This window comes from Micropterus dolomieu, linkage group LG01, assembly GCF_021292245.1.
Source record: "Micropterus dolomieu isolate WLL.071019.BEF.003 ecotype Adirondacks linkage group LG01, ASM2129224v1, whole genome shotgun sequence".
Lineage (NCBI taxonomy): Eukaryota > Metazoa > Chordata > Actinopteri > Centrarchiformes > Centrarchidae > Micropterus > Micropterus dolomieu.
The window spans coordinates 42,606,732-42,620,615 of record NC_060150.1 but is presented as its reverse complement, the minus strand read 5'-3'; the positions used below and the strand labels follow the sequence as shown (position 1 = coordinate 42,620,615).

Genomic DNA, 13,884 nt, shown 5'->3' with positions numbered 1-13,884 from the left:
GTATTGGGGAATTATTAATTATTATTATTATTTTGAAATAGAGACGGACACTCCCCAAACTGTTGCCAGAGAGTTTTATGTATCTATTTACCTTCGAGGGGTCATTATGAAATGAGATCTGCGTTATTGTCAAACATCATCGCTGTCTGAATGTGGCCATTACACATTGTGTCCTTTCACAACGCCTCTCTTATGTTGCACCAGATCACATCTGCCGCTTTACTGCCTGACATTATGATTTATCAGTAGAATGAATTCACTCAAACCACACAACACTAATCATACAGCCATACTAGGGTCTTACATAGAAGTTTTTTGCACTACACCAGTGATAAATGAAACATGCAAGCAAAGCTCCCTTCCTGCCATCGTCTTTGTAATTCTTGCTGCTTTGAAATGAGCCGCATTCAGACGTGCCACTGGAAAGGGCTGTCTTTCATTACCAGTCAAGGCCCGTGGATGCCGGATATCTCCTGTGAACGCCCATTTGGGAAGATTAACTACAGGAATATGCTTTAGTGTCTGATAACGGGAGAGTCATATCACATCGCCCAAGGTGGTTTCTGGGGCAACAGCGTGGCCATCAATCAGCTGGGTGCAATCTCACTGGAAATCATTGTCAGCATGCAAATTAGTGTCACATTTCATACCTTGCCCGTGTGTACACGCCAGAAAATGGTAAATAGCACTGTAAAAAGTGGATCTATACATTTTTTTTTAAAGAAAGTGGCTGTGTACAGAAAGTGCAGCAGATGTGTGATATCTGTGTGTTCTCCAGAGATATTACATCAAAGTGGAACTGGAGTTACAAGGCAAAAAGTGATGGAACAAGTTTCCTTGACACTGCCATCAACATGGTCAGTTGTCATACAGCAGTGCAGAGGCATGACACACTTGGTGGAGACATTTCCCTCTAAAATCCCCCATTTACCGTCGTCCGTGATGCATTGCTGTAATACAAAAAGCCAAACGCAGCCCTCCCTGAAACAAGCCTGTGTGCCGCTTTTGGAATTCAGATGAAACTCCGTAATGGTCGACCACTTTCACCTGCAGGCTGCAGTGCATATCAGCTGCGAATGTCTGTGTAGGGTAAATATCAGAGTGATGGATGACATCGTGATGCCAGGTGTGAAATGACTGCACCTGGACAAGAAATTGTCCAACACATAAATGCTCTCAAAACTATAAAGGTGTCATTTTTACACTTTTTGTACATTAAACAAATGTCAATTAGTCACAGGTGCTGGTAGGGAGTTTTTGTTACAGACAGGGCCAGGCAGGCTGCCCCCCCCCTCCCTCCCTCCCTCCTTTTTTCCAGTCTTTGCGTCAAGCTAGCTTCATCTTTACTGTTCAGAGAACTCTCAGCTAGAAAGCGAATGAGCATGCTTCCCAAAATGTTGAACCATTCCTTTAATGATACCAGTCCCAGAGCTCCATTCAAAATGGCAAGTGCATCAATCACTGGAGCAGTAAACAAGCCTTGAGCTGATCCTTTTTACAGTGCACACCCAAACAAACCACGGGCTGAGAAGATTCATTGCATCAAGTTGTTTTAATCAAGAAGACTAAACACGACACGTCATAAATATCCTTTGACATGGTAATACATCTCATATTGTCTTCTGCATGACATGAAATGCCGCATGCCTCACAGACTCCACCACTAACGATGAAAGCTACTACATAAAGACGCAATTACAGTGAATGACTAATGCGGAAAAACGTATCGGCCGTAAATAGTATCAAAGATGACGTTTGATGCAATGAGAATCTTAAGGTGTAGCCTAGTAACTTAAACGCTAGAGTACTGGTGCCACAGGGTGCTCATTAAGACATTAAAATGTATCATTAAGAGAAGAGGTAATGATGCTAAAAGATTAATCCCTGAGGCAACAGCGTACTGAGGAATTTCATGCAACAGACTGCACACTTGTATGCACTGCAGGGCTATACACTAAACCAGGTTAGCCTAAAGGACAGGGCTGAGTAGGCTGTTTTTCAACTTTGCACCTGCATATCTGTCCCACTTTCTGCCGTTGTCTACAGCTTGCTGCTCATTTTAGATTGTACCGTCTCTGGAGGCACAAAACCCATTAAGTGAAACTAATACAAACAGGCAGCAAGGTGAGGTTCAGCAGTAGTGAAATTTCAGAAAGTATTGTGCTTTTGTTAAACTTTAATGACAGCTCAAGTTTTGAATAGAGTTGAAAACATGGTTGATGGCTTTACTGATCCCTACATCTCTGATTCCCTGCCATTTTGCCACAAAACCATTCATTATCATTCGCTGGCAGTACACAGCGTTGGCCCTTTGCTCTTTATCCATCTGTATTAATGTGCCAGTGTGTCCATAGATGTTTTGGCTACACGAAATGGATCTGTGTTTGCATGCCTCCTGAGGATGATTTACAAAGCATTGATTTGGAGGCTCACAGACAGGAGCACAATAAAACTGTTGTTTATGTTCAGGCGGTGAGTGTTCATTGTCAAGGGGAACAGCATCTTGTTTTAGGGCAATGTAGAGTACCATGGGAGTTAACACCACAAATCATCTCTTTTTAACTGCCAGGGACGCTAGGACAGATGAAGCTTGTGCGATCAGTTATACACCAACTTTTTGCAATAAGTCAATAAAATTGCCTCCACTAGTTATATGAAAATGGGCAGTGGCAGGGCCACGCTATACATTTCAATAAAGGCTGCAGATTGGAAGTGCAGTGAGACAAGGACAGAGCTCGGAAAACAATATGTAAAAGTCATGGCAAAGCCAGCGGAGTGCCAAGCTATGAGACCGAATAGGGCTAAATGAATGCCTTAGTTCAAAATCCAATGTGCAGCACACATATAGAAGGGTTTAAAATCACTTTAAAAAAGGTGGTAATGCAATCTCTACACTGTTAAAGTGTCAATTTAAAACGCATACAGTGACACAAAATCTGTTTTAACACAATACACATTGACAGTTTAAGGTCACAAAAACTAATGTTTTGAATAAAAAAAATAATAATAATAACCCACGGATTGAAAAAAGGAAACGATTTAATTCCGTGAGCACAGAAAGGAGCAAAAATCAGGACAAAAATGGCTCTTTTGTGTAAAAACCAGGAAACTATAACTCCTTGATTGTGCAGCACACTTTAAAATTGGAGGATTGCAAGCTTGCTGAGGTTTAACTGATCGCATTTAATGCATGTACAAAGCTAATGTACTTTCCCCTGAAATCAAGTGATGGGATTCTAATTAAAGGATTTGACCAGAAAGGTTCTTTGTTGCTCAGTGTATGTCAGTGTGCAGAGACATGCATGGGCAACCAGGAGCTAACATGAAGTCTTGAAGAGCTTACTGCTGAGAGGCTCAGCTTAGGAGAAGGTTATAAAAAGGATTTCAAAGACCTAGATATTCCCTGGAACACACTTAACACTATAATGAAGAAGAGTAGGGATTAAGGCATCATCAAAAATGGTTTCAAATAACGGGTCTGTGTGGAAGGAGCCCCAACGGTTCTTTAAGAAGACACTTGGGGTTCTCAAGACACAGAACTTGAAATCAAAAGGGCAGAAACAGCTGCACTGCAAATAAATCAAATGGTTCCATTTCCTGTACCTCGACTAACACAACATGAGATGACTGTAAAAGGAACTCAGATCAATAACAGTACATCAGCTAATAACAATATTAAATAACAGATTCATCTTTAAATGCCATGGCTCATAAGCTGGTTTTATGGATTTAAAAAAAATAATAATAGCAAGGCTGCCAAATGTTAGCTGAAAAATAAACCTTCGTGCAAAAGAACCTAAAAAACAATAAAAGGATTATGATTCTCAGAAAATGTCCTTGATCAACTAGCTGGACATGTATTTACTGAAGTATCTGTCAGCAACCTCACAAAGTCAGCCCACACATTTCACTTCACTCATAGCGGTGTAGAAAGGCTCAATGTGCATTTACTTAATAAGCTACGGGTGTAGTTATAGATCCCACTGGGGTGATGGGCAGAAGTGCTATGATTTGACTGCCAAATTTCGAAATCCACCCACATATAGATTTGCATTGTTCTTTTCCAATTATTTTATATAGTAAAGTTCATGTCTACAGCACAACACAAGGATTGCCACTGTAAGATGGAAATATTCACATTAACACAAGCTACTGTTCTGTGATCTGGGTCAAACATTTTGCAATTGGTCCACCGCTCTCCATCTTTGAATCAGAAAACGATCCAGTCCCATTCACTACCATTGCTGTCACAATGTCCTACAAGTTGTTTAACAAGTTTAAATTTAAAAATTTAAGTTTGAATGGTTGTGCTGTTTTTCCATGATAATGTGAATACGCCTTTTATTAAGTAGTTAGGCCAGCGTGTGCCTCCAGAACAGCTTCAGTGCTCTTTAGCTTTGATTCTCCAAGTCTCTTGAACTCTACTGGAGGAATGAACCATGAGTCTTTCAAAAGGATTCTCCCTCATTTGGTGGTTTGATGATTAGCGGTGGAGAGAACTGCTCGAAAAATCTCCCGTAGGCATTCAGTTATGTTAAGATCTGGGCCATAGCATGTGATTCAAATGATTTTTATAGCATCTCGCCCATTTATTCTATTTTTTTTTTTGCTTCTAAGGAGGTCTTCATATTAAGGTCATAGATTTAATTCAGAATTAAATGAGAAGCAAATGTCAAGCCTGACCCCTAACCCTTTCTGCTGTTGTTTTTTTAAGCCTGATCATTCCCTGAAGAAACATTAAAAAAGGCACAATTGTTTAGGTAGAGCTATGGATGTAAATTACATAGATTTCGTTTTGGAATGCGTTTAACCTGTTTTGTCATTTAGGAATTTAAACTTGTTTAACAACTTGTAGGACATAGTGACAGCAACGGTAGTGAATGGGACTGGATGGTTTTTTTGATTCATTACTTGTGTTTGAATGAATTTCCAGAACTGTACAATAACAAATTGGCCTCTTGTTGAGACGAGAAAAAAAAAAAAAAAAAAATAAGATATTCACATGGCAAAATATCAACATGCAGATTTTGCAAAAGTAGCAATCTACTGCTAGCAACATTGGTATTGTAGCGTTTACAGCTCCACAAGGAGTTCTGGAGTGGATAATACTGCACCGACCGACACAGAGCACTTTGCCTTGTTTCATTCTTTAAATTTGTCATCCATCTGTATGATATGAAGGAACAGTTCAAAATACTGAACTATTTTGGAAGAAAAGATCCATTATCCACAGAAACACACTTCAGTTTGATGATTAGAGTATGATAACTGCCTCCGAAGGCTGAAGAAAATGCAGATCAGTATCCGGGAAGTGCTCGTTCTCATTGACAACTGACATGTTGACGAAAATGCACATTCTAGAGTAATTGTAATGGTCTGCCACAATGCATAACTGTCACTTTTAATAAGTCATTATGTTTCATATTCCTGAAATCTTTTTTATATTCATACAAATGAGATATCCAGTCACTGGATATTAGAAAATGTTCACTCCCACTGGGTGCTTTCTTCACTTTTTTTTTTTTTCCCCCCTTCTCAATAAAACAGTGGCGATTAAATGACTAATGATCATTTTGCGAGTCTATGGATATTACTGTTGTAGAGGACTCCGTTCAGATTGCATTTTTCTACATTTTCTAAAACAACACTGTTGAAAATTGTCTGCAGGACAGAGAACACGGGCAGAATAAACCCATGAAGATGTATGGCTATTTCTATACATCTCTCTAGATATCTGACCAAGGCCACTCAGCACATAAGTTTGCCCTGGGCGCTGTTGCGTGGGTTTAGGGGAGATAAGGATAAACAGTGATTGGAGAAACAGAACATGGCCTTTTTTCATCTGCGTTTCCAATCCAAGTGCATGTATAGTAAGTTACAACTGCAGGATCAAACACAGCAACCATACAACGACGGCAACACAAGCAGATCTTTCTTCTTTATTTTCCCGATATGGAATGAAATTAATAAAAGTGTGGTTTATTTAGAGTAACCAAGGACCTGCTATCTTACATGATGAGTTGGAAAGCCCCACTGTGTCTCTCTTAGGGAATAGAGTAATGCTGTCTGACACAGACTGCAGCCTATAAACAGTTTGAATCATAATTTGCTGCAACAGTCCATCCAGTCCTTCTAAAACCAGCCTTTTCAAAAAAGGCTCCACATCCCTATAATTAAACTCTTCATAATGCAAACCGCTTCAATTTAGTCTCACCATTAAGAAACCATTAATGCAATGGTTTCAGATGCCTCATTATGCACCAACTCACTTTGCTGAGTGAGACTTGTGGCTCTTTCACTGAAGATCATGAACTCTTTCATCCAGCAGAGGGCAAACTCAAACCTGACCCGGAGCCCTCAGCTCCTGCACATCAGCACATTGCAATATTCTATTGAAGCTCCTCATTTGCATCGTATGTCCATAAAAGTTGGAAAAGAAATGGTCAAATCCAGTGCGGCCGGCTCTGACAGCATCAAATACTTTGAATGCATCAGGCAGTCTTGTTAGATGGGTACTGAGGCCTCTGGGGGCACATAGCGGATATGCTTGTGATTTTAGATATGGCTCCCAACCAGCGGCGGCTGTTTACTGTTGTGGCGCCATTTGTCTCGTGGGGCCTTGTTGACTGCATGTGATACGCCACCAGATGGGCTGTCATGACCCAAGCATTTTACCGAGCCAACCGCTCACTCAAAGGGCCGGGGAGGTCTCGGTGACTCATTCAATTACACTCCCAGCGGTGTCAATCATCACCAGGAAAACACAGAGCTACGTCCGAGTTGTTGTAGCTGAGTAGCACAAACACAGCTTTTGACTTTGAATGTGCACGCATGTAGGCATCATGTCATGTTTGCATGTTTTTCCCACGCTAACAGACTGTAATAAAGCTCTTGTTTCCTCATGGATTATCTCTGTAGTATGAGCTCAGGCAGGGGGCCACGGCTGCAGCACCTGATGATTCAGTGCACACACAAAGAGAAAATGCCACTACAGCAGAATTAGCAATCGGCAACACATTTAAGAAAAACCTTCAGCTACTGGTGTTAAAAGTAAGAAAATCTATTCTCTTTGCGTGCTGCATTATTTATTTCACTGTGGTAGAACTCTCAGATGCATGGCTCCAAATGTAATTTCATTGTGTACACTCTAAACAAGTTCCCATGCAAATACAGAGAAATGCACAAGGTGTGTTTGTTTTTTCCCCCCAGACACAGAGTCAAGACTGTCTTGATCACATCGCTACCAGACAGCATCTTTTATGTGTTGCAGGCCAGCATGAAAGAGCAACAAAGATGCCGCACTACAAAGGCAACTACCGTATAGCAGGAATGGGTTCTGTTTGACCAGTGGCAGGCCCCGTCATCAAGAGTCAAAAGAAGATTACTGATGCTAATGAGCAAGAGAGGGCCTCGAGAACAGAAAGTTCAAAGATGATTGAGATAAGCATTCTCCTGCCATTTTACCAAGGGTGCAAGTAAAGGAAAAAAAATAATCAATGATCATTTCCATAGACTCCAGTGAGGGAGTTGGAGTGATAACTGTGCATTACAATGGGCCGGCAGTGTAATGAGAGCAGGGATCAATACTTGGCATATTCACGCTGGTGTTTGCCCCGCTGTTGGCCAACAAAGCCGCGGTAATTAAGAAGTCTACCCTCAATCCAAATACCTTTCCGCTTAGCTCCTATGCTCCTTGAATTATCCGTTTAACCCTACTGCTCTCTGAATAACTGGGTACCGTAGTTATTTGTATTCTGATGAAAGCTCAATAACTGCAGAAACAAATTAGTTTTAGTTTAAAACACACACAAAAAAACACCCATGTAGTAATGAGACTGACAAATAAACCTCAGGGAATATCCAATTATTTAAGTCCAATACTTTCAACAGACAGATTTAGTCAAGCGATCAATTTATGTTTGGGCAGCAGCAGTTAATACATATTCATTGCAGGGGACCATTATTGTAATTTTTTTCTGTGTCTCAACTGAGTCACACAAATTAAACTTTCATATTCTCATTATGAAACTATAATCACAAGAATTGGGCGATTTTCTGGGCTTTGCAGATGCAGAGATTAGCAAAGTTGCGAATGGTTCTGAAACTAGGGGAGCTAATTGGGATTTAGTGTGCAGAACTGCAGGGCTGTCAAAGGGCAAGATAATCAGACTAGCCTGCTGTGACAGAGACAAGACAAAAGAAAGAAGCAGCATGAACTATGGAGTCAAAAATAAGTTAAGCTCTGAATCACTGTCAGAGCAATGGAAATCTTACATTCATAAAATATAGCCATAATACTGTAGCCAAAAAAAAAAAACTCACTTTTTTTTCTTTTTTACAGAACAAGTACTGTCACTAGTGCATATTATCATGGAAAGACTGCTATACATATTGATCAAGCTGAGCCAAAGAAGAGACAGTGAAGGATTAAGGCAGTGGAACAACTGTGCAAATTAAACCATGTGGTCAAATTGCTCCTGGCAAGAAAATATCTTCTGTAATTGTGTATAATGTATCTGTAAGTCTGTTTTAAGTCCAAGTCAATCGAACAACACAATCGAAAATAACATTTTCGAAATAATACACATTCTACCAAGACGAGGCAAGACTCCCTTACCAGGTACATGTACTGCAGTACCACACTGCCCTCTATTGGTTATTTTATGCCTAGACACTATTTCCATCACAGCTAAAACTGCAATACAATCCTGTCCACTCTTCAGTTTTATCTTCCAAAACAGTCACATGAGAAACATGATAAAGTAAGAGGTGGTTGTGCATCAGTGGAGTATGACATGCTTGTTTTCAACTTACATATTAGGTTAAATATCAACAATACTGATGATGCATTTTGTCATTTGCTTTTTGTTGGTTTGTTTCTTTTGTTTGTTTTTTTAGGAAGCATGATGAGCGACACTACAACAGGTGATCTGATGATGGAAATTTAAACATAGATGACAAGTCACCCCCTACATGCATCACAGAAACAAGGTATTCTTACACTAGATTTTAGTGTTGCAATCAAATAATTAAACTGATGTTTAATTTCCTGATCAATCAAATGTTTTGAGTCCAAGATCTTAAAATGTTCAAATCCCAGATATACTCAGTTTACAATGACATAAAAACACAGAAAATAAGCAAGTATACACATCTGAGAAGCTATATCCAGCGAGTATTTGGTATTTTTGCTTGGCCGATAATTATTTCTTTTTTTGACTTATTGATGAATTGACATTGCAGTACTAAATATTATCAATTTGAGATAAAGTTTTGTTTTTGTGTGTACCTCCGCTCCTTCAAACTGCCACATCTACTTCTACTAATGACTTCCTACATTTCCCAGGAGAACAACCCCCAGAAAGGGCCTCTCTGTGCAAGAAGATAGATAATAGGTGTGAAAAGTGAGCAAAACAGGAACAATGTGATGGTTATATTTATTTAAAAAGCTTCTAAAAGGCGCCGTTATATTCGACATAAGGCTCCGAGATGTTGCTGCACTGCATGATGGTCTTTGAAGGCCACTGTCAGTGTCTCATTGATTTTCCCTGAGCCTAGAAAAAAAGGCTGCTGATTTGTGATAAAAAGAACAAAACCCCATGTTGTTGTTTGTTGGTGATGTATTTATGTAATTCCCATAGCTAACTGGCTAAATGGAGTGCAGATTTCAGGGATTCAGTATAAAAATATGTTTTCAGTTATCTGCAACACCAACAAACAACACCATGGGTGCAGGAATGCTGGCTACATGGCCAATTTCTTCAATGTTTCAGGGTCAGTCATTCCTTTTAAAAACAAGGTATGCAAACTAAAAATGATCTCAAGACACAGCGCACTTGATCTCCCTCTCATTTAAAGGTGTTTATAAACCTGTCAAAGCTTGTCTCATACTGATGACCATGTGAAGCTTATCCTGTTGGGAGGGCTGCAGAACACATGCAGACCTAATCAGAGTGTCATTAATCCACGATGAAATGTCTCTGTGGCCGACTATCAACATGACTGGAAATAGAAACTCCACAGAGAGAGAGAGAGACAACTCAAAGACAAATTCTCTGCAGCACCGAAGCTTTAAAAAAAACGGGCACAAATAACAGTTTGAAATAGCAGACAATCCTGCCGGCAGGCTAAAAGCAGCCACAGGACAGATAATGAAACGGACACTGCTGTCTGGAGACAAGAGTTTTTGGAGACGTATTTAGTCTGAATCTATTTTCTCTCTAAAGGTTGATGTGTAAGTGGAGATGAAACACCCCAGAATTAGAACAAGCAGTGAGTGAAAGCACTTCCAAATATTACAGTACGGACACCGATATTACCTGCAAACAAATACAGGGAACACTATAGTGCAAAGGACAGTATGTAAACACGCATGTCAACAACAGTGAATTAAATGGCAGTGGTTTCCAAACTTTGTCTCATGTACCCCCCACAGCCCTTCAACAGCACCAACCATCATCTTCCAAATCTGTTCATTTGAATTCACTGGAGTCAGTGTTATTTAACACTAATGATTATATAAAAGTAAATATTACAATATGTGTTTTATACAAATGAACATTTGTAGTAGGGTACCACTTTTGTTTCCACCATTTATCCATTACATTTATCTGTCTTATTCAACAAGTTTTCCTTTACTTTTAGCTAACTATTAAAACTGGTTATCCTTTACTTTTACCTACTGCTTTGAACTTTACTAGGCCTATTTAAGGCCCATTTATCCATTTAAGATCATATATCCAGTTAGAAATTTCAACCATTCATTCATTATTTCTAGCTAGCTATTTAAACTATTTATCCATTACCTTTTAGCTGTTACACTTCTCAGCTCGCTTGCTGTTAGCTAACTATTTTGGCCATTTATCCCTTAGCTTTTCCTAATGTGTTAAACGGTTTATCCATCAGGCCTACTTTTGCACTTCTCTAGCTTACTAGCTAGTTTTCATGCACTTTAACACTAATCTGAAGCAGTTGCATCTGATCGTGTGGATTCTGTTTCACGAATTTGACGGAGCCACCATTAACTTTTGCACCCGCTGGTAACTGCAGAAGTACCCCCACGGTACAAGCTATGCTACCCCTGGTTGGAAATCACTTCATTATTTTATGATCAAACAACCATGCATTTAGCAGGCTCGCTGCATGCTTTGAATAACCACACGTATTTTGAAGCTGAAGTCCCTTAATTCCCAGTGTCAACTATCATGGCCTGCATCATCACACTGAGAAAGAAGGCAACTGTCAGGGTCAATTAAACTGAGAGTGTTAACCAACACAATGCAACAGTGTGTGTTAATTCATGCCCATCAGGACTCATTTACCAGATCATTCTAAACAGCTCTATGAGTGAACAAGCACCTCTCCAATCAATACACATCAACTCCAAATATTTGTAGAATAAAAATCAATATTTGTAAACACTAGGAAATCTGGTGTAGATGTTCCATGTGTGATAGCTGCTGGTGATAAATAAGCTTTCACACTTCAACTCCTCTGATGGTGCATGTTGACAGAGCCAGATGTGTTGGGAATGAGAGCAGCCCCCATACACACACACCAGAGCCTCTAATGGTTTCACTGGAAAGACTATCATGCACTCTCCTTTTCCTCCCACAGTCTCCAGCTCCCCCCCAACCTTCCTTTCATCCCACCTCCACTCACACACTGTCATCCTCACCTCACCCCCTCACCCCTCCCCACCCTACACACAGCAGCAGCAACAGAAGCCTTGTAATATGGGTCACAGGCTTAGTAAAACAGCGCTGGTGAGAAACAATGTTATCATCTTGGAGCTGAGCAGCAAAAAACTTGCTAAAACTAGCTTTTTTTCCCTTTGCAATGTGGACTACACAAATTGGCTAGTCTTGCACAAAACCTTCCAACTGGCCACTAACATCTTTCCCTTTAATTAAGCTGATGCAGCCAACAAACTGTATCCGGGACAGAATGTATAACATCTCCAAAGCGCAATAATCCCAAATGCTGAAAACAGCGTCTACAAAGCTTTTTCTGAGCTTGTAATCATCCATTATCACTGCCCCATGCTGCCTGAAGAGCTGCACCATGCCTGAGGGCACGAAAAGCAGCGCGTTTAGTTCAAATCTCAACTTCTCTGAATAAGTCTTTATTACCTTTCCATTCTTGGAGCATCTGCGATATGCGTTTGTGGCTCCTGCCGTTTGGTTCATGGCGAAAACGTCTGCGAAAAAGCGATAAAATAATGCAGGGTTTTTTTTCTGACAAGCTCAAAGTTTGAGTCATATTCAAGCAGGCGAGCACGTAAATCTGATGAGTGTTTGGTTTACCTGGTGCGCAGGATCGCTGTCGCTCCTCGTTATCGGCTTGCAACGAGCTTGTTTGCTGTTCAGAGATGCATTAAATTGTCTAATGTTTCCCCAGATGTAGTCCGGAGAATTTAACGAGATTTCCTGATTGTTTTTTCACGCAAAAGTGCTGCTGATTGCCACGAAGTCAAATGTAAATCCGATGAAAACTTTCCCACATAAATCAACTGGTAAAACTGGTGGCTTTAAACCCACTTACTGTCACTTTTGTGACAGTAATTCCTTTATATTCACGCACTTCCAAGATGATTTTAAACACTAACCTGCTCACACTGACGGACCCGTCTATTTGTGTGTGTGTGTAGATGTGTGAGCGCGGCAATTGCGCAAGCGCACCCCATCTGACAGCTTACATTGGGTTGAAGAAGGAGCCTGTCAACATTGCTCGCCCACTCCAGAGCAGAAAACAGCAGTGGGGACTGCAATATACACTATAATCATGTATCATGAGGATAGACATCATACCAGACTGTGTAGATATATTTATTAAAAACAATTCTCCAAGTCTCTATCATTTTCCTACTTTCTGGTTGAGATGTCTCGTTCTTTTTAAAGTAGCCTACTCTAATAACAGCACTAAGAGTGACCTCTATCAAATTCAAGTAGGATGACGGACACCAACAATTCCAAGTGACAAATTATTTGTGACCATTACAATCATTACCTCAACACGAGGAAGTGGATTTGTTTAGTTTCAATTATAGCATAATAAATGAATGTTAGAAGGGCAAGCTTCCACTGAAGTGTGACAATTATGTGGATAGGGCGGTGCTAAGCTGTGACAAAGTGGTTGTCAGTCACATTCAGAGAGGTTTGCAGTGTGGAGAGGAATCACCTATTGAGAAATGAATTTAATGTTTATAGATATGTACCAAGTTAAAGGAAATACTAACTGAAAGTGTGTCCATAAGACCATCACTGCCCCTTGGCATAGATTCTCCAAGTGCCTGCTGTAAATTTGTTGGATAGATAAACCCCATTTTCTCAAAACATGTTCCCTCATTTGGGTTTTTGATGATGGTGATGGAGAGCACTGTGTTAACACATCTCTCTATCATCTCCCATAGGTGTTCAGTTGGGTTGGGATTTGGTATCTGCCAAGAATATGAGGGCCCCTCGTGCCCTGTATGGAAGCATCACTTAATACTGGCAGTCAGTCTGTCCAGCACATTTATCAACATGCATAGCTGTTATATATTCCCTCATGTAACACATAAAACACAAATCATGCAGGCGACTGTCCCAACATACATCAATACAATAGACTTGTTTGTTTGAAGTAGTTTGATGTTGTAATACCACTGCAATCTTTCTCAGGGACGAGTATGGGGTAGATGAATTTCTTTCTTTAAAGATTTGCCAAGTTTTAGTTGCCTGAACTGAAATGACTGCTGGGCTGCTGTGTCATTTTCCAGTCAATGGGGGCACCAGATTGTCAAAACTATCAAACTATCAAACGTTTTGGAACTCAGTGCAAGTATAATTTGTTGTTTCGGCAAGGTTGGATTACCAACTGGGCAAATCAGGCAACTCCCCAGAG

The 13,884-nt window shown here is 40.2% G+C and overlaps 1 protein-coding gene across 1 annotated transcript in view; it reads right to left on the bottom strand.

The window, feature by feature from the left end:
• Positions 1 to 12,656, bottom strand: part of LOC123961428 (dipeptidyl aminopeptidase-like protein 6) — a 238,933-nt gene extending 226,277 nt beyond the window's left edge. The window contains exons 1-2 of the mRNA XM_046036957.1: positions 12,306 to 12,656; positions 12,132 to 12,199 (exon numbers count right to left, since the gene is read on the bottom strand). Of these exons, the coding sequence (XP_045892913.1) occupies positions 12,132 to 12,188 (57 nt within the window). The 5' untranslated portion in view covers positions 12,189 to 12,199; positions 12,306 to 12,656. The remainder of the gene's footprint in view (positions 1 to 12,131; positions 12,200 to 12,305) is intronic.
• Between the last annotated feature and the right edge of the window lie 1,228 nt (positions 12,657 to 13,884).